General features: G+C 39.1%; 1 protein-coding gene across 6 annotated transcripts in view; it reads left to right on the top strand.

The window, feature by feature from the left end:
* sema6e (sema domain, transmembrane domain (TM), and cytoplasmic domain, (semaphorin) 6E) overlaps positions 1–22,061 on the top strand; it is a 360,931-nt gene that overhangs the window by 303,801 nt on the left and 35,069 nt on the right. For 5 of the 6 annotated variants that reach the window (XM_051922749.1, XM_051922750.1, XM_051922746.1 and 2 more), the window contains 5 exons: positions 8,329–8,460; positions 12,774–12,929; positions 14,910–15,083; positions 15,163–15,300; positions 16,690–16,767. In XM_051922749.1, the coding sequence (XP_051778709.1) occupies positions 8,329–8,460; positions 12,774–12,929; positions 14,910–15,083; positions 15,163–15,300; positions 16,690–16,767 (678 nt within the window). Of the gene's footprint in view, positions 1–8,328; positions 8,461–12,773; positions 12,930–14,909; positions 15,088–15,162; positions 15,301–16,689; positions 16,768–22,061 lie in introns of those variants that run through there. The other variant, XM_028793962.2, reaches the window with a different exon arrangement.

Below are 22,061 nucleotides of genomic sequence, written 5' to 3'. Positions count from 1 at the left end.
ATATGTACCTACATCAGTATCACTTAGGGGAAACATAATTTTGCATTGCACTTTTGATTAGCAAGTCCAGGCAAGGCAAAGCTGAATGCACATTACAGGCAGTAGCTGCACCAGGTTAAAGCAGATAATTTAGACTTAGCTTTGCATTAAAACGCTGAAAACACTCAAAAGTGTTGCTTCTTTTTCTAGTATTTCATGCAAAAATTAGCAGATATAACTATTGGTATGTGACTTCTCTGGAGCCATTTTGTGCTGTGAAAGAAAACAAAGGACAACATAAGAAGTGTTGGTGTCCCAGAGATTTGGAAGTCTGAAAGATATAATAAATTGCACATCTGTGTGTAATGCAAAATGTCATCCTGACAAAGTTCAAAACAAAGTACAGAAAAAGCTCCTTGTTGCTCTGAAGAAGGTCCAGAAAATAAGCAGCAACCCAGAAATGGTCTGGTAATGAATGTTAAATATGGGTGGTATGAGAAATGGTGGGGTTTTTACAGCTCCAGGAAGTGACCACAGTGTTCATTCAGCATTTTTTCTTCCTCCAGTCTAGGGAAACAAAGAGAACAAAAGTTATTGGCAATGACATACTCAAATCCTCTTCTGTAATAGCACACTATTAACCTATAACTCATCCCTATGCTTGCATATTTTACAGTATATAATAATTATCCTATAATCCTATAAGTACATGCGTCATGTGATTTAATTGTTTAAACTTTATTTACTCGAGAAATTTTACCAGATGTGACCAGTTTATAGGGAACCTGATTGAAAAAGGGGGAATCATTGGGGAATTAATCTGGCAATCCTAATTTAATCAAAGGAAAGCAAAGGGTGTGTAGCGGCGCAATAAATAAGGCACTGACCAGAAAATTAGGCACTACAGAATTCTCTGTCAGTCTTTTATTTCCTAGGTTCTTGTTTGGGCGCTCGTTCTATCTCGAGTTCTGCTCGTAAGTGTGACAACACCTTCCAGGGACTTTTCTTTTTATGTTGTCCTGACCAGAAGGGCATCATGGTCAGGGTTAGGTGCCCTCATTGGTTATTTTCTCGGAGAAAGAGAAGATATCATTAGCAACAGTGTCCCCTCTTGTCCTGGAGTGGCATTGCTTACCTCAGTTGAGCCTGGAAGAGTATATTCATCGTTACATTCATGACACAGATTAACTTTTGAAGTATGGCAGATTTAGGTAAGGTCGGGTTGGGGAGCATGCACTGGTACAGTGCTTTGCCACATCCACCAAATGACAAAACAGCTCAGGATCCTGGTTGGCAACCTCCCAGGCAGACACACAGTCCAGTCCTACCCCTTGGAAATGACCATCTATCTGCCGCAGCCAGGTGTTACATGTTCCTTTGGCGTGGTCCTGCTGGCTGTGGTCTTCAACAATAAGGATCTTGTGAGTTGGATCACCCTCGGGGAATCGCGCCACATGGCTGTAATGCTGTAACTGATGCTCCCTTGCAATGCAGGTAATTTGCCTCATTCAGGGCTCCATGAACAAGGTTAACTAGTGTTTTGCTCATTTCACTCTCTGTCACTAAAGAAACAATAAAACTAGTGAGGTTTATTGTTCCAAATTAATCTGCTAGGTCAAAATAGGAGGCATATATCAAAACTAGATAGATAGAAAGAATATCCCATCCATGTCTGTGTTAAGTTTTCATAAAGTGAAGCCAAACAACATCACTGAAGTAAAAAAGAGTTGGTATCATCTTGCTTAATGTCTTTAATGGTAAGAATGTGACAGCATTCCAGAATATTGGGGAGTGAACGTGTCAATCTTTTCTAAAAATATGCTCAAATGCCACATTATAGTTTTAATATAAAATCTCAATATCCAGTATACCAGAGCCCCTTGTATTTAAAATATTCTATTTAACATTTAACTTCACTTTGAATTGAACTGGCAGCAGCATTTATGGTTGTGCATGCTGTGAAGTGGTTAGTAAAATAAAGTGTAAATGACTGGCATTATTGTACTCGCAAACACTTGATATTTGAAAAAGTAGAACATTGAAATTAGTCATCTATGTATTTAGTGTTTAACTTATATTAACAACATCATATACCGATTGAACTCTAAGGCGGGAACCTAACCTGTATAGGGACAGAGCTTACACACACACACGCACACGCACACACACACAGAGCCACTTTAGACTCACCAGTTAACATAACCTGCACATCTTTGTGATATAAGAGGAAAATCAGAGCACCCAAAACAAGGCCCATCATCCCTGTAAGGAGAATGTGAAAATTTCCACTAGGCAAGACAGGAGCAGGGATTCACTTTATTGTGATTACAGCTCACAGCTTCTCAACTTGTGCTTTCAGTCTTATTTGACAGAGCTTATTGCCGCCTCACACTGCCATTGTACTATCAGTAATTTTCTTTTCTTTTTCACTCTGTGCGCATTCGTTAACTGGTCCGTGGAAGCTCTCTGGTATTCCACATTAGTTTCTTTATGTCTATTGATTGTTATTGTGAGTTGCCATTTCTTGTGTTCTTAACATGTTCAGAAGCCACTTTCTCATACAGCTCAAATCATTGTCTACATTTACTTGTGTTTTAGGATTGCTTCTTCTTTTTACCGACAGCTTTCAGTGGAACCCAACTAGCATACAGGGCTTATTTATTGCTCCTTCAGTGTTGAGGGAGGAGAAAATTGTTGACATCCAGAGATTATACTTTCAATCCAGACAACTCTGTTTTCAAATTATTATTGGAGTAACGCGTGGCAAAGTGCATCCTAAGTGCTGGTGGCAACGCTGAGATAACATGGTGCGTATTTATTAAAAGATAAGCCATTGGTGAAGTTTAATGATCAGACGGCCTTAAGAACGGAGCCAGAAGCTAAGGCCATGTGACTCAATTGTGACTTTTCTGTGACTTCATAAAGCAAATCTTAAAATCTGATTAGGATCCTTGAGTTAAACCGAAGATATTAAAAACATGGTAAAGTGCACATAACACGAGAAAAGGCACGAATTTTCCCTTTGTGTCTTTTAATTCTAGCAACAAGGGGTTCTTTTAGTGGCAGTTCTGATGTGAAGTGGACATTTTTAAGAGTATTTTTTTTCTCTTCAAGCTGTGCAAAATGGCCAGTTTCAAAACCAATGCAAAAGTTGGTCATGGAAGGGTCCTCAAAAAAGGAAGCACACCCTGCATTTTTCTTTTGCTTATTTAATTTAAGACAACACTAGAGACAGCAGTCTTACTTGAATGGGTCTGATTTACAAGTCCAGTTGTACTGGCCATGACCATGCCAGCAGTGTCTCGAAACTTGCCTTCTATTGCCAAAAATTTTTTATTTGCTTTATTGCTGACACTGACCATGCCAGTGTATCTTTTACCTAAATTACTTTTGGCAGTTATACATCTGCGTGAAGTGTTTATTTCAAGCTCCTTCATTCCTAGAATCATACATTACTTTAAAATGTCCAGAGGTCACCATGTAACTTTGCTCTTTGCATCTTTCATCTCTGCAGAATGCATTTAACTGGGCAGCATCTGCTCTATCACTTAGTTAAAGAACTAAGACTGGCCCAATGCCAGACCTTCTTGACGTCACCCAAAGCAGGAAAGTGGATTTTGGGGTGTCATCCCTTTGCTGTCACACCCTGCATTGGTTTCTCGGGGGATTCTCCTCTCATGTGTCAGTTTCCACATTAAGTATGGCCTGCTTCAGCCTTTCCCTCTTTAAAAGCACTTCCAGTGGCTCTTTGGTGTTTTACTATATGTGAAGTTCATGTCCATGTTATTGAAACCATTGTTCAAAATGCACACGGTAAGCAAAAGGACAAAATTCCAAATAATCTCTTTATTTACATACTTGCTCTGTTTCAATAGTCACTTAAAGTGAAAATGATGTCTGTCAGGGGTATATGTAAGACTTTAAGATGGCTGAGGAGTCTAATCCTTTGGCCATAGACTTTGGAACAGTGGGAGCAGGAGGTTTTCCTCAGTGGCAGCTTACACAAATTTTAGTTCTCTTCCCACCTATTCTGATGTGTCTGATTAGAGACATTAAGTGATTATTGTTCAGCGAGTATCAAAATGACCTGTTGCTTCAAGAAAGATTTGGCACCACAAGGGTCATTTCTTAGCTGAGGTGTCCCAACTAGTGATGTTGATCAAGAAATTGGTAAGGAAGGCTTTAAATAGTGGGACTTAACATCTTACACTTATCACTCTATGTGTGTCACGATGTGGCTCTTCTTTTTCATTTTTTACAGTGTGTTATTGGTCTTTAAAAATAATTTAGACTTGGGTTTTGCAGAGATCAAGTGATCTGGTCACCACAGAGGTTTTTGAATTAGGAGCATTTTAATAGTGTTAAATATTAAATGCATTTTCCCACTCTACCACCTTGTTTTCATTATGGACTCTGCTATTTTGAGCACTTTTAGAGACGCATTGATGGGTTGCCAGGTGATGTCTCCAGAAAGATGCAGCAAATTACATCATCAGCATGACCACTTATAAGTTGGCAGCACCAAGTGTCTGTTGTGCAAGTTTATGAACACAGCCCAATACTTAGCATTAATTACTGAGCATTTCAAGGAACCTCTCGTTCTAATCTCTTTTCTAACCCATTTTGAGCTTTATTGAGCAGAGAACATACAAGTATTGTAGGCCCCTTATTACTTTAATGCTTGTTGAGATCATTTATGTATGTTAGGTAGAATGCCTGGAGGGGGCTGGGTGGTCTCGTGGCCTTGGATCCCCTTCAGATTTTGGTTTTTTCTCCAGCCATCTGGAGGTTTTTTTTTTGTTTTTTCTGTCCTCCCTGGCCATCTGACCTTATTTTTATTCTATGTTAATTAGTATTGCCTAATTCTATTTTTACATTTTGTCTTTTTTCTCTTTCTTCATTCTGTAAAGCACTTTGAGCTGCATTATTTGTATGAAAATGTGCTATATAAATAAATGTTGTAGCACTCTGCATTTCTTTGTCAATCCAGTAGATGGTGCTGTACAGAGTCTTGCACTGATTGCCACGCACATTCTGTCTCACTTCATTTCGAGCACTCTTGTTTTTAATGGATAAATTCTTAGGTGTAAAGGAGTGCATAAAAATAGGTTAAATGGTTTTCATTTTCCAGACATGGTATCTGGAAAGCAGTTTAATTATGTACTGACTAGTCAATATTTATTTAAAATTAGCATTCAGTATTGACATTCATGAACAGAGTATGGGACTGGGAAATATAGACCTAAAAGGATTAGGCAAACTTGTAATCAAAGGTCGGGTAGGGCTTTTCATAAATTTTAAAGGCAAAAGTAATACTAGCAAAACCAAAGTCTGAATTAGTATAAGATGTTCTAATTCGGAGTGTTCATAAGAAATGTATTGATTTACTGCATGTGGAAGAAGTACATAATAAACAAGAATAGTTGCATCAGATGTTTGAAAAGTTAAAATGCACACTTCAACTGAAATGTTTAAAGCCTAAATATTCTTAATTTTAAAAGACATTTGTCATTTTTCACCCTCTGATAGGGGTTCATAAAGGGCTAGATACTTTGTAAAGGAAAAATCAAAAATAACATTATATTCATAATCACTGACCTTAAATGATACCCCACGTGATTATGTTGGAAATCTGTCATCTTAAACCTTCTGGGAGTGGATCTTTGAGGGCTAGGACCACCAGTAAAGAATCAAATATCAAAACTGTCATATCCTTGATTAGCAACCTCGAAATAGCATAAAATGATGCCCCACGTACCTTTATTATTGATCCCCAGTTTTTCAAAGTTTTGCTTAAAGGAGTAACTTTGACCACCTGTGTCCCATTAGGTGGTAAATCCCAGAGATCAGTTGATGTGGCATGCACAACTTCAAGCTGATCCTTTTTCCCTGAAGACACCTAACGGTTTACTCTTTATCATAAGGGTATAATGTCTTGCACAAAATACAGTAATCCCTCCTCCATCGCGGGGGTTGCGTTCCAGAGCCACCCGCGAAACAAGAAAATCCGCGAAGTAGAAACCATATGTTTATATGGTTATTTTTATATTGTCATGCTTGGGTCACAGATTTGCGCAGAAACACAGGAGGTTGTAGAGAGACAGGAACGTTATTCAAACACTGCAAACAAACATTTGTCTCTTTTTCAAAAGTTTAAACTGTGCTCCATGACAAGACAGAGATGACAGTTCAGTCTCACAATTAAAAGAATGCAAACATATCTTCCTCTTCAAAGGAGCAAACAATTCAATAGTGCTGTTTGGCATGTAAGTATGCGAAGCACCGTGGCACAAAGCTGTTGAAGGCGGCAGCTCACACCCCCTCCGTCAGGAGCAGAGAGAGTTAGAGAGAGAGACAGATAAAAAAATCAATACGTGCCCTTTGAGCTTTTAAGTATGCGAAGCACCGTGCAGCATACTTAAAAGCTGCACACAGAAGGTAGCAACGTGAAGATAATCTTTCAGCATTTTTAGACGAGCGTCCCTATCGTCTAGGTGTGCGAACAGCCCCCCTGCTCACACCCCCTATGCCAGGATCACAGATAGTCAGCGCAAGAGAGAGAGAAAGAAAAGTAAGTTGGGTAGCTTCTCAGCCATCTGCCAATAGCGTCCCTTGTATGAAATCAACTGGGCAAACCAACTGAGGAAGCATGTACCAGAAATTAAAAGACCCATTGTCCTCAGAAACCCGCGAAGCAGCGAAAAATCCGCGATATATATTTAAATATGCTTACATATAAAATCCGCGATGGAGTGAAGCCGCGATAGGCGAAGCGCGATATAGCGAGGGATTACTGTATAGTCCAAAAATTGTGTAAAAATTATGTTAAAAATAGTGTGAATCCCCAGGAAGCTTAATTTCTTGTATAATTTAAGACAAGCAGTATATGATAAGTGGGGGTTTTCACAAGGGTGAATCAGGAGGCACCAGGCAAGGAAAAAAAAAATTGAAGTGATTTCAAAGTGTTCATAAGTAATTTGTATGAATACAAAACGCTAAGTGGTCTAAGGATCCAAACAAACAAAACAAATTTCAAAAATAGGCAGAAGGTACACAACGTTGTTTAAATAAATCAAAAGTTTTGATCCAGAGACAAACCTACTAGCATTTTAAATACTGAAACACAATGACATCATTCATTGTCATGGCCAGAATCACATAATTAGCTGGCAGTGTTTCTACAAAATACAAAATGGCTGTGGCCATGAAAAAGAAATACAAAATGGAAGTGCGACTCACACAAAGTGACAGCACGATATTACCATCGTCATAATGACAATGTTTCTCCCAAATGGTAAATATTGCATAAGAATGTTTTTGACGTGTTCATATCAAAGACATAACTATGATCTATAGAGACATTTCTTATTCTAATGGGTTCTGGATCAGTGCAGGTGAAATTAAGGTTCCTTTTAGTTTCCTTTAATGTGTAGTCTCTTGCGGTGCTTAGGGCTGCTGCGTCACAACTCCAGCATATTGGATTTGTTTGTGTGACGTTCACATTCTCTCTCTGTGTTCTTGTCTTATCTTCTCTCCATGTGTGTTGAGGGTTTGGTTTTTTTACTGTGAATTTGTTCAGTTTAAGTGACAGCTGGTATATCTTTCAATAAGTCCAGAGAAGAACTGATGTCCCATCCAGAGTTGGTTCATGCCTTGAGTCCAAAGCTGCCTGGATGGGCCCCATAACACTTATCTGGATTAAATAGGTTTAAGGATGGATGAATGGATGGATGGATGGATGGATTGAAATGTTGATAGATGGAAATCACTGCATGCCACTACTTCTACTGTTCTTCAAGGTTAAGGAAGAGAATAACGGATTTTGTTGTTAAGCAGATTTCATAAAATATATATATTTATAACTATAAAAGATAGGATGGTTTGGCATTAATTTAAATAAGAACATAAAAACATGCTTCATAATTTTATACTAAATTAATGCCTATAAAATATCCTTGAATTGAGAAGCTAATTGTTAAAATAATGTTGCACATGGCTCAGAGGTAATACATTAAGTACTTGGTAATTGCACAAGGACATAAAGTTAATGTGCATATTTTTTATAATCACAATCAAGTGTTCAAGAGTATTGGTCTCTTGTCATTTTTTTTTTTGTTATGGTTCAGATGCATTAATACACTCCATTATTCATTTCAATGCTGTATGCAGAATTAATTGAACTCAAAATATTCTTTGAAATGTCATATGTAAAAGAATAAAGTCTTTTTATAGGTTTATTTTTACCTTGCAACATTTTTCCCAAGTCTACATTTACCTGTAGTGTGTTGAATGGCATGGTGTCCAGCTGCACTTGTCTAAAATCTCTAGGATTTGATTTGTCTTCTGCAGCATCACAGGATCTGGAGTCTGTGCCTTTTACATGGACGACATTGAGAAGGTTTTCAGTGGCAAGTTTAAGGAGCAGAAAACTACTGAGTCAATCTGGTCTCCTGTTCCAGATGAACGAGTTCCCAAACCCAGGTAGCTATATCTCGTTACACTACTCTTCTAATATGCATTAAGGAGCAGTTGTCGTGCTTCAAGAAGAAAAAGACAAATAAGGAAATTAAGTTGAGACACTGGGATAGGTAAAAGAGTGACAGATGTGCTTCCTTGGAGCTTATTACTAAACAAAGGTGGTCATTAGTTTAAAGGAAGATTGTTCACCATGCTGCTGAGGTGTCTGATCAGCCACTGCAGGAAGTATGCCTCTCATCTCTCCTTGGCAATGGTCTAAAGTGAGGCCAGCTGTGCACAAAATCAGAAATCATTGATGACACCTAGTTGAAAGGTTTATATTATTAAAACACTTAGTGCTCTAAAGTGTGACCCGATTTTGAGATATTCAATGACTGTGGCTACTTAGGCTCAGTTAGGTATGTTTGGCTATGCCCCATTTTTGAAAGGTATTCATGTCCAGGACCCTGCTAACACCATCTCTGTACCAAATTATGTTTTGTGACCCGTACATTAAATACACAATCTGTGTAAAGCAATCAACTGCAAATTTAAAGGCTGTCACTCACTCAGCACGACCTACCAACTTTTTCCTCCATAGCAAGGAAGCTGATCCTTGAGGTTGGGGAAAAAGAGCGGGTCAGCTGGCAATGTGAGCCAAACTGGATAGGCAGATCCAAATGGGTAGAAGTATAAAGAATGTAACAAATGTATCATATTAAAGATTTAAAAGAGTAATTAAGGAGGTGAAAATAGAAAAGGCAAGCTCAGAATAGATAGGATACTCAAAAGTAGGGGCTTTCACAATAGCTACTTCAAGCACAATAATGGAGCAACCCAACATGCCACTCCAGGGGTGGCTTCTGGCCCCCATGATGACAAAAACCAATATAGCTGCATTTGAAAATACCTGGACCATTTGAACATACATACATACAACAAACTGGAGCACTGTAAATCTTGAATGGCAGTTGTCTATACAGTACGATACAATACCATTTATTTTTGTATAGCCCAAAATCACACGCCCTATTTTTGAAGCCCCCCAGCCTTGAATCTCTAAGAAGACTGGCAATGTGAGCCAACCTGGAGAGTTAGATCCAAATGGACAGAAACATAAAGAATGTAAAAAAAATGTATCATATTAAAGGTTTCAAAGAGTAATTAAGAAGGTCAAAACAGAAAAGGTAAGCTCAGAATAGATAGGATACCCAAATGTAGGGGCTTTCACAATAGCTACTTCAAGCACAATAACAGAGCAACCCAACTCACCCTTTTACTCCCCTTCCACCTCTTACCATGTGATCTGTGTAGCTAGGCAACAGATTCTGACAAACAATATAGAAAATTGGGGCCCAGGAGTAGAATCCATTGAAAGGATGCAGTAGTGACAGCAACACTTAATTCCTGCATTTCCTTATGTCATGAAAACCTGGACATAATTACATAGTGTACCTATGAATAGTCAGAGAAGCCAAGTATTTGACTAAAAATTGTAAAACATTAGGCCAAAATACAGTCAGGGTGGTAAGGAATAAAATACAGCATATAGAGTCAATCAATGTTTTAGACCTATTCTTCCACTTGGAATTGGATCAATTTGCTCTGATTTAATGGAGGCACAAACTGCTAATGCTGAGGCCTCTCTAGAGAATATCCGCATTGCTGTTCATTGATGAAGGTGAGATTCAGGACAGAGATTGTCTTAAAAACAGACGGTAATTAAACTTGAAGAATTTGCTGCCTTGGTATGTTACAAAGCAAAAAACTTTGGTCACTTTGAGCATAAATTGTGATTGTGACCCAAGTCTGTCATCGAGGTCGGATTGGTCTTTGAATACTAAAAGTTTTCTCTTCAGAATTTGCAATTTTGTTTTTTTAGTCTTCTGTTGACCTAACTGGGAAAATATGAGATGTGCCTGTATGGAAAAAATGTCCTTCGATCACCTTATTCATTTATGTTTCCTGTGTGGTTATAGAGATGTCCACTCAAAAGGAGTAAATTTCATTTTCATACTTCTCATACAGGATACTTGATTTTAATCCACAGGCATGGTCTGTGCAGAAAGGTTTTTCCATTTTTCACCAGGTATTTCAAAGGTTTTCTCCTATTTAAAAAAGATATTAATGATAGGTTAATGGAAGACTCTAAACTGGCCTGAGTGAATGAGTATGCCATGCAATGGGCGGGCACCCTGATTCACAGCTAGCTTGTGTTTTGCATCTGCCACTCTAGGGGTGGGTTTTGGCCCCCATGACACTAAAACCAGAATTAGCTGCGTTTGAAAATGCTCGGACCATTTGAACATACATTCAATACACTGTAGCACTGTAAAGCTTGAATGGCAGTTGTCTATACAGCACAATACAATACAATTTCTTTTTTTAATAGCCCAAAATCACACAAGGAGTGCCGCAATGAGCTTTAACAGGCCCTGTTTTTGACGGCCTCCCAGCCTTAACTTTCTTAACAAAACAAGAAAAAACTCCCAGAAAAAACCTTCTAGGGTAAAAACGGAAGAAAGTTTGGGAAAGGCATTTCAGAGAGACTCTTTTCCAGGTAGGCTGGGCATGCAGTGGGTGTCAAAAAAAGGGGGTAAATACAATACAATACACTGAACAGAACACTAGTAATCCTCAATACAATCAATAGTGCAATAGTAACAGTACAAGTACAGAGCAGAACACAAGAGCAGATTACATCACATTATAGGATTCTGATTTGTTCAGAGTCCTGGAGACCTTGGCCATCAACCAAGCCCCTCCCAACTGGACCCACTGAGTCAGTGCTGGGCCAGCCAGTCTGATGAGAGGACCCCACTACCCGATGATTCCAGTGCTCATCTATCAGAGATGACTTTTCCTTAGGCAGGCAAACAACTTGGCATTAGGGCAGTGGCACCAAGTGCCACATTTGAGTACCAAGAAGAGAAACAGAATAAGTAAGGGTTAGTAACAGTTTATAACTATCTTATTACTTTTGTTTTGGTGCTAATGACTAACAACAGAGATGCAGTATGTACAGTGTGATAGCAGATGCCGCTATACCAGCGCTTAACCCAACACAGACAGATGCAGGAGGCACACTTATTAAAAACAAATATTTTTATTTTTCTTCTCTCTGCTGGCCCCTTATATAAGTCACCTGGGTGTGGCTGAAGAACCGCCCAGATGGGCTCAGAAACAGCTGCAGCACCCCCTGGCAGCACACCTGGATCCTATCAGGGCTGTAGATAACTCCATCTCCCATGAAGCCCAGCGGGAGTATGAGGCACCACTGCAACCCATGGGGGCTACCATCTAGCATCCCAGAGGAGGTACTGTTCTGCCCATGCTTGCTCCCCAAGTCCTCTCAGTGAAGAGGCGTCCCAGCCGGACAAGGACCCCACCGTTTGTGACAACAGTTAATCAGCAGCTCTAGCCTGGGTATGCTAAACTGAAGTAGTAAATATGTCTAGAGAAGCACAGTAGCCTGTTTTTAAGTGCAGGATTCCTTATGATAAACTGCCACTGTGTTTTCTGTCGGTTTCTGTTGTTTGAATCATTTCTGAATCCCTACAATTCTGAGTTTAAAAACAGTACAGAAGATAATAAACAGAGCGATAGTCAAATTAAGGCAATAAGTAGACACAAGCGTCAGCAACAGAGAGAAATGCCATTGAGTGATTTCAGTTACTGACAAATTAGCCTCAGCCAACAGGGCATATTTAAAGGCGACACAGCCAGAAACATTTCTACTTTTTTAGGAAAATAAATTGTAATGTGTGAGAGAGTAGTTCTGGCTTTAATGAATAAATAGCTCAGCTCCTTCATGGCTTTTCTGTTTTTTTTCAGCTTTGTACTAGATGACAGTTAAAGTGAGAAAACAGCTAGCAAATGTGAATAACAGTGAGCTCACTCTTAGTTCAGGTATTTTATTGAGGCACAGTAAATTGAGCGAAAATGATGATCATCATATGTCAGTTACGGGCCTTGCTGCAAGTAAGATGAATAAAATGTGTGCTGAAATGAGATATTCTGGAACATTGTGCTACTTTGCCACACAGAAATATCAGAGCTTATTGAAAACTTGGCTGGAGTGTTTTGACAAGGCACTGTATAACTTCAGCAGCTTCGCTCTTCTTGATTTGTCAGACTTCTGTGATTCTAAGTTTCCCGATGTCACACAGAGCCTGCTTATTTTTTCACATAAAAAATAACTGATAGCTCATGCCTACATTTTGATTAGAATGAAGGCTGTGTGGGAGGCAACAGGCCACACAGAGTTTAAATGGATTATGTTTCGTGGAGAATAACCAAATGAAGTGAAAGAGTTGGTGATCATCTTTCCTCTACAGGCCAGGCTCCTGTGCCGGAGAGGAATCGGCAGCTTCCTATAAGTCGTCCAACACCTTCCCTGATGAGACACTTTCCTTCATCAAATCTTACCCTCTAATGGATGATGCTGTGCCTTCAGTTAGTGAAAAGCCCTGGTTCACCAAGACAACTAGCAGGTAATGCACAGTTTCTTTCCCGTTACTAACAGAAACCATTTAATTTTGATTAATCTCATATACAATTATTACAAATTCAATTTTAATAGTTAAAAATACAGATAATTTGAAATTCTTGGGGGAAATGCTAACATTCCTAGAAATTTCCATCTCTCTGCAGTGGAACAGAAGCCATGCTAGTTAGCCTTGATCAGGTGGATATAAGCAGCTACTGTAATGGCAAAAAGCAGCACAGTGGTTTACGCCGCTGCCTGACAACTCCAAGAGTATGGATTCAGATTCTGGCTTAGTCACTGTCTATGTAGATCTTGCATGTTTTCCCTGTGTTTAATGGGGTTTTTCTCATGACTTCTTCAGTTTTTCTTCTTCATCCTGAAGATGTATATCTTAGGTCAATTGGGCATTTAGCTGGTGCCATGAGTGTGGATATGTGCACTGCAACTGATTGGAGCTCCTTTTCAGAATTGGTTCCTGTCTTGTGTCTGAAGTTGCTGGTATAAGCTCAAGACTCTCATAATTTTTAATTGGATGGATGGATTAGTATAGCAAGGGTTTGTTCTTTTTGGATAGTGGTAGCAACTGCTGCCTTACAATAATGAGGGCTGGGGTTTTTATTTAGGGTCCTTCCTGGAAGGAGCTTGCATGTTCTCCTCACACATGCTCTGGTTTCCTCCCACAGTCCAAAGACATGCAGGTTAGGTGGACCGGTGATGCTAAATTGGCCCAAGTGATTGTGTGTCTGTGCATTTAACCACTGGCACCCCCTGTCCAGGGATTGTTCCTGGCTTGCGTTCTGTGCTTCCATGTATAGACACCAGCTTCTGCGAGCCCCTGCTCAGGATGGATTAAGCAGGTTTGGAAGATGGATGGATGGATGATGGGTGTTTCTACTTTCTGATGTATTTCCAACTGTTAATCATCAGTTCAGTAGTAGTTGAACTAAGAATGGAGCCATACATGTACTGTTGTTTTCTGTCCTCACTATAATGCCAGTATGTGCAGTTTCTAGCTAGCTGCACTCCTGCTGGCAGTGCCTTATAGTGAACAGTCAATGCATTCATTCATTCATCCGTCCATTATTACATTCACCTCCAGGGTCACTAGTATCACGGCCTACTCAAGCAACATATAATGCAGGGCAGGAGCCAACCCTTGATGGGCGCCAGTCCATCACAAGGGCATAGTCACACACCCACCATCACTCATACAGGACCATTTTAGATGTACTGGATCAGTCAACATACTAAAGATGTGCAGGTTAGGCCAGCTAGTGGTTCTGAATTGACCCTGTGTGTTGGGAGTTTGTGTGTGAGTAAATGGCACACCCCTTTAATTTGGTTCCAGAAACTTGTAGTTGTGAGGCAGCAGTACTGGCCATTGCACGACCATTGCTGGGCACACATTTTCACATAACCTTACAGTTTGGTGATCAAATTTACAAGAGCTCCATCTTAATGTTATGCCAACTCTCATTCCTTTTATTTCTCAAGAACTTTTTGTGCCTGCTGTGCATCATTCATATTTATCTTAATGAAAATTGACCTCATTGTACACTAGCAGTAAACAAAGCACAGTGGAGTAAATTTGACTGAATCTGGTTCCCACAAGGCAGTACATCAATATCCACAATTTAACATGATAACAAATGTCATAAAATAAAATCACATTTCTATTCAATTTATTAAAAGTATTAGAGAAGAAGCAACTTCTCACTTCTTTGAAATCATGACTAAGGATGTGGAATTGTGCACACCCATTTGAACAGGCTTTTTCAGTAATTAAAATAATGTTGGTAAATATATCCAGGGGCCTATTTTCCAAGCCCACAAGTTCTGGGTTCACTGGCACTCCCTGCACACACACACTTATATTTTTACAATAATGTCCGATTTCAGACGCACTAATGAATCAGTCAGTCTCCTGCTTGACCTTGTGTGTCTACTGGTGTGTACCATGTAAAGATCCAATCTCATTTTACAGGTATAAGCTGACTCAAATCGCCGTGGACACTGAAGCAGGTCCTGATAAGAACTACACAGTGGTCTTTCTTGGTTCAGAGGATGGGAAGATCCTCAAAGTTCTAGCGAGCACTACTGAAAATTCAACTAGGGGTAGTTTACTTTTAGAAGAGGTTGACGTCTACAATCCCAGCAAGTGAGTTCCTTTCATTTAGTTTTTCTTTCATTTCTCATTTAGTGAAAGTCATTCTTATTCTAACTTGTTTTATCAACAGGTGTAATAAGCACCGAGAGGACAGAAGGATTCTGGGACTGGAGCTCGACAAGGAGCATCATGCTTTGTTTGCAGCTTTTTCCAGCTGTGTGATCCGAGTGCCACTTAGCCGCTGTCAGAATTATGGCAGATGCAAAAAGTAAATATTTTTAGCATCATTATATGCCTAAACAATTTCAGATTGCCGGATCATTTCAGATGAAGTATGCAGATATTATGCAATGATGGTTCTTTATAAGAAAATTCTGTTTTCTGCTTTCTAAAAGCTCCTACCAACATTTTAAAAGCATTCAGGTAATGCTTTGACTGGAGGCTTGAAAGGCTTTATTCTACTGTGCCTTTATTAGTTGCTCAACTATTACTGTGTAGCACTAAATGACTTGGAAGTAACAGAAGTAGTAGTATGCTACTTCCCAGCGCCATTACAAACAAGCATGTCTTAAAATACATGGCTTGATCTTGTTTACACTGGATACCCCCCTGTTCTTCAGGTATCGGTGCATTATAAGTCTTATTAGAATCAAAGAAAACACTTTGATGCTATTTACTTTATTGAGCATTTAACTCTCCAGTCTGTAAAGTAACTACTGCTTGAGGAAGAATTAGCTGCTCAGTCTTCTGACCAGTGTAGCGGCCATTGCCTTGTCATCTCATCACAGAGTTCATATGTGTGACAAGTTTACCAAGGCTGAGGAGGATGTGATTTGACAGAGCTGCTGACAGGGGATCATGATGCTTGAAGCTGCCTTCACTTTGGCCGTTCTGTTTAAAAGCTGACATTCGGGGATTACCGTATGCCGTCAGCCCAGAATGTCACAACAGCTCTCTCTGCAACAAGGCATGTGGAGAGCAAGCAATATGTGGCTCATTTCTGATTTGTATATTTTGACTGTCCAGCGGGTTACCCATCTCGCTTTTGACCAGCTCAGCAAGCACTCCTGGCATCATACTAGAAGTGAAACTAGGAACATTAAATTATAGCTGTCACTGCTTCACAGATGAGCCCAGAGTTGATTGAATCAAGGGAACAACAGCAGAACACACTGCTCTATGAAAAATGGGAATGTGCTGTCCTTTGAGTAGGTTGAAGGTTGTTGTTTAATATGTTCATGTGTTTTTATTTAGTTGTTCTTTCTGTTATATTGGCACATTTAACAGCATGTGTGCACATATGGTGCACACAGAGCTTTCAGCCTTTAGTCTAAAAATTCTAACAGTATTTGATAATTTTTGCAATCTTTGCTTTTCTATCCAAGGCTAATTAATCTTCATGGCCACACATTAGAAGACCGGTGAAAAAATTGAATCATGTGACATTGTTGGTTGCATTGATTTTAAAGTTTTGCTGGACACAACCTTTCAAAAATTTTACATTCATCTAGCTTTTTTTTGTTTCACCATCAGACTAAGCATTTCTCATATGTAAAAAATCTGCATTTTTCATGATAGCTGTGTGCTGTGTTTGTGGGAAATCACATTTTTCCATATATAGTGCTATAGTTAGCTCTTTTTCCCAATTCATCCTCAGGACCTGCCTCAGATCTCAAGACCCCTATTGCATATGGCTGAAGAGTGGGACCTGTGCCAATCTTCCACCTGGATTCAAGTAAGGACTTCACTGGAGCTATTTAACTTGCTTTTCTCTGTCTTACAGATTTATGATATATTATGCAGATACAGAAACCCTAGGATAACAACCTCTGGCTAGTGAAATTATGGCACTTTTTTGGAAAATATACAATATTTATATAATATCATGCAATTTGATACTGTACATTTAGTTTGCCATTTGGTTTTCAAAGTTTAGCGTGTGCATTATTGAAATATGGAACTTGTGACTACAGCTCAAAAATCTCACATGATATTTTACTTTCTTGCAATCCTGGATAAAAAATTTAAGTTCAAACAACAGTTTCCTTTTTTTTTTTTTGGACCATTTACAGTATATGTTCAACTTCTTCTCCTCTTTCTTTGATTCGCTTACTAATGCGTTAATATACAAACGTGGAGTACAGCTTAGTTTAGCCATGAACTATGTAGAAAACACAAAGGACAAGAGATAAAGTTTTGGAGGGGATCCGCCCCATATATTGTAGATTCGCTGTAAAGAAAGAGCGATCGTTAGTGAGGAGTAACCTCATAAGACCGAGTCCAACATAAGACTGCTGTAGGGAAGAGCTGGCGGCTTCTTATAGCTGAATGGGAGGAAGGAAATTATGTCATCTGAGGGTGTGGTCTGTAGCAGGAGGAAAGCGGTTTATATGTTATTTGTTCCTGCAATGATGGAGAGAAGGTATTATTGCACATGATTAGCCCCAGACATCGGCATTTCAGCAATAACTAGACCTTTCTGCTGCCTCCCATGCGCACATGTATGACAACTGATTAATATTTGGGGGGTTTTGAGTGAATTCTTGACATTTTTGCATTATTTTTTCTTGTGATCTTTTTGTGTTTTGACCTTTGTTTCAGTAGCACTTTAGTATTGACAGTGACAAGGGTGGATGATGTTAGCAGGGTGCACCATGGGTATTCATTGCCGACACATATTAACACATGCACCGTAGTTCTGTGGTTCTAGGGTTGTTACATTGTCAAAATATCATTACAGGTGCTAAGTTTCTCTTTATTGTCCAATTAACAGTATTTCAGCCACTGTCCAGAGAAAGGTGTTTTTGGTTTATTCCCAGAACTTGATGTAGTTTAAGCTACTAGCTAGGGCTACCTCCCATTTCAGTCATTACTAATGCAGTTGTGCTCAAGTTTTCATTAATGAAATTCAAATAAATGGTGCACCTTCAGGGAAATAATCATTTTGTCTGCCAAAATAATAGACAATAAAAGTTTTGTCAGGACATTCAAACTAATACATCTTATCTGTCCTCTAAATTAGTGTTAACATTTCAAGGTGCCCGATATATTGTTTTCAACTGCACTGTTAGATATGCTGGTCCATAAATCTCTTGCTCTTTGTGTGAAGAAATACTCTCTTATCATTTGTCATAGTTAAACCTGAGCCTGTTTTTCCATATTCTTGCCAAAAACCTTTTTTTAAAATAAAAGCATCTGTATATACATTTTTCTTAATTTTGGACGCATTTGTCATGTCTTCTTTTGCTTAAGCTGAATATATTCATCTCCTTCTGTCTGATGGATCTTCTGTTGCGAAATTTTGGTAATAAGGAGACACAAATTTCACACAATATTCTTGTTGTGGCATCGGAATAACCTCCCTTGACATATATGCCACACAACATCTCTTTACTGTTTTCACTTCCTTTTGTACACAGTCTGGTTAGGAACAGTAACTTGCCTGTCTCTCTTTCTTAAAATGGAGATTCTAGCGCCAGACACTCCTACTGTGTAGTTAAGAGTCAGTTGCCTTTTAGTTTAGGTACTGCAAAACTGCACCTGTTACACATTTACTCTTATGTAACAAGACCTTCATAAAACTTCTAAAACATCAGTTGATCAGTTATTCATCTCTGTGCTGTGTGGCATGTCGACATGATGGTAAAATTACTTGTTAATAAGAAGGATTCACGGGTCTTACACTAAATACGTAATATCAAGAGACATTTGTTTTCGTTAGGCCACCTCAGACCACTCTTTAGTGAAGTTCTGTTAGTAGGACACATTGCAGAGATGAAGAAACACTTTACTGATGCTTTGTAAGCATTATGAAGACCCAAAGAAGTGTTTGCTAAGCTCTTGTTACATAATAGTAAATGAGCAATAGATGTATTTTTGCAGTACGTAAGCTAAAGGGTTGCCAGCATTTTTTTATTTCCTTTTTGTGCAAGTGTATCAAGAATTTTACATATTTTTGGCATCCCTAAACATGATCAGATCACTTCTGGAGTGGTATCTGTGTGTGTGTCAAGATGGTAAGCCTGTGGACATGATAACTCAAAAACAATCAAAATGAAATATGTTACTAGAATTTTAAAATGCTAAAACGCTACTGAGTTTGAGCAAAGTCACTTCAGTACATTTTGTTCTGCAGAGATAAGCACATACTGCATATCAGAGGGGGATACAGGGAAATTGTTGTGACAGAGTAAACATTTATAAACTACAGCTTTATGCACAGAAAGTCAACCAATATGATTTTATTTTCTTTTAACTTCAGTGTTTATACTGAATTTGTCCACAACTCAATTTTGCCCAGCTAAATCTGCAGGGATTTTAATCATTAATAATAATAATAATTATTTGCATTTATATAGCGCTTTTCTCACTACTCAAAGTGCTCAGCAATTGCAGATTAATGGTCTTGCATTCTAGGGTATCTGCCAATCTACCCAATTTTGTGTCAGCATTGTGCAAATTTAAATTGTTACTTCAATTTTAGGTGTATAATTAACTTTAATTAAAAGGGACATTGACCTTAGTATTAATACCTGGGGGGACCGAATGGCATTTTCTAATTCATAAAAAAATCTTCCCAGTATAACCAGATGTGTTCTGCGTATATTTAATGCGTTTGTCTGCACTGTTCCACTCCATTCGAGCTAGTGTGGTGCTGAGGTGTCACCCATTGCACAGACTTGAGGTGGTTCATCGTGTGATGGGTGCGGCAATGCACTGTATCAGGGCAAGCTCCCACCCTCCTCCTGTGCTCACAATTCCACCTCCTGGGACTTTAATGATTAGCCTGTTATAGGCTACCTTATCAAAAGCTTTTAGAAAGTAAGTCAATACAGATGAAAAAGACTACTGTAAATAAAGAGTCATACACTGAACTGAGGGCCTCTTTTTGACTGTCTCTTTCTTAGTGACGCCCTGCTGATCTTTCATTTGCTTCGAGTAGGAAGTGGTTGAATGTTTCTAAGCATTGATTAAAATGAATTTTCTGTCCTATGGCTGTCCGTTCCCTCTCTGTACTGGGCTGTTGTCCCATACCACTGTTAAGATACATACATGGGCAGGTGTTTCTTATTCACTGTTACAGCAGGACCAACAAACTCCTCCTTTAGTTCTGATTTTGATGTTAAATTGATGTTTTATACTTTGAAGGCCCTTTTGACAATACCAAGCACACAACAAGGTTGACAGTGAAAAAGTGTTGTTTGACAAGGAAATCAAATAAAACTTAATCATTATATTGCTACCCTTGTAAATCTCACTTCACTTTGCCAATCTTTATACAGCTATATTATGCTTACAGTATTTCTATTACATGTAAAGCTTTGACATGACAGTACCCATTTGCTTTGGTCTGCACAGTTTTAGGTATCACGATTCATGCATGTAGTTCATTTGTTACGTCAGGATTAAGCTCTCACAAACTCATACAAGGGACAGTGTGGTGAAGCCGTAAAATAAATTACCAGTCAGTGTGGTGGAGAGTAGGACTTTAGTGACCTTCAAAACTCAGCTTGATGAAAATAGATGGATAGGATTGGCATGGGCTCAATGGCCCATTCTTGTCAAAGTTTTTCTACTGTTCTATGCTTGACTGGTGCCCAGCGTTACCAGGATAGGTTCCAGCCCACCATGACCCAGAATAGGGTTAAGTAAGTTTGAGAATCTTATATGTTAGTTTTCTTAGATTGATTGTGATAGAAGAGTAGTGAAAGAGTGGGTATTACTGCTGCACTACAGATTAAGCAATCTTAGTTTGAATTCTGCTCCTACTCACTGTGTGAAGACTGCATGTTTTCCCTGTGTCCTTTGTTGGTTTTCTTTCCATATCCCAATGATTCAAGTATTAGGGTAACTGAGTGCTTTAAATTGATCAACTGTTTATGTGGGTGTAGGCATAGTGTGTGCATGAGTGGGCCCTGCCAATAACTAAAACAATAATAATAAGTTACATTTATAGAGCGCCTTTCACAAACCCAAGGTCGCTTTACATACAGAGTAAAAAAAAAAATTACATAGAAGACAAAAGTTCATAGAAGAGGAAAGTTTTCAGTTGAGATTTAAAAGTGCAGAAAGAGGAGCAATCTCAGAGAGACTGAGGAAGAGAGTTCCAGAGTTGAGGGGCCATAGCACTGAAGGACATGCCTCCCAGGGTGGAGAGTCTGGTGCATGGGACAGTAAGGAGATTACTGCTCGAGGACCTGAGAAAGCAACAAGGAGCTAGGAGCTGAGTAAGGTAGAGAGGGGCAAGGTTATGTAGGGTTTTGAGGTGAGAAGCAGAATCTTGAATTTAATCTTTGATAGAACCGGTAACCGGTGAAGCCTGGGAGAGAACAGGGGAGATGTGAGCAAAACGCTTTGTGTGGGTGAGGATTCTAGCTGCAGATTTCTGCATGTACCATAGCTTCTGTATAGATTTTGCAGGGAAGCCAATGAAGGTGGAATTTCAGTAATCAATACGTGACATTATGAAACAATGAACCAGAGATTGAGCATCATTAAAGGACAGAAATGGATGGAGACGGGCAATGTTACAGAGATGATAGATTGAAATTTTGGAAAGAGACCTAATGTGTAGCTCAGTTAAGCGATGATTCAAACAAAACACCAAGATTCCTGAAACAGGAGCAGGTTTGACAAGTGTACCATCAACAGAAACAGAGAAATTGGATGCCTGAGAAAGTTGGCATTTTGGACCTACCAGTAACATATCTGTTTTATTGGCATTAAGTTTGAGAAAGTTATTTTACATCCATAGCTTAAGATCAGTGATACAGTCAGTGAGTGTGCTGGGAGGTGAATCTGTAGGGGAGACTGTACGAAGATATAACTGTATATCGTCTGCATAACAGTGGAAGTTAAGGCCATGTCTGTGAATAATCTGACCCAAAGGAAGGATATAAAGTAGAAAAACTATTGGCCCAAGGACTGAACCCTAACTGGCATCTCGTCCAGGATTGGTTTCTTCTTTTTGCCCTTTTCTACCAGGACAGTCTCTGATTCAGTTGAATAATACAACACTCAAATCCAGAG

Source organism: Erpetoichthys calabaricus, chromosome 2 (assembly GCF_900747795.2).
Source record: "Erpetoichthys calabaricus chromosome 2, fErpCal1.3, whole genome shotgun sequence".
Lineage (NCBI taxonomy): Eukaryota > Metazoa > Chordata > Cladistia > Polypteriformes > Polypteridae > Erpetoichthys > Erpetoichthys calabaricus.
The sequence above is the reverse complement of the archived record's forward strand: the minus strand, read 5'-3'. Positions and strand labels throughout refer to the sequence as shown.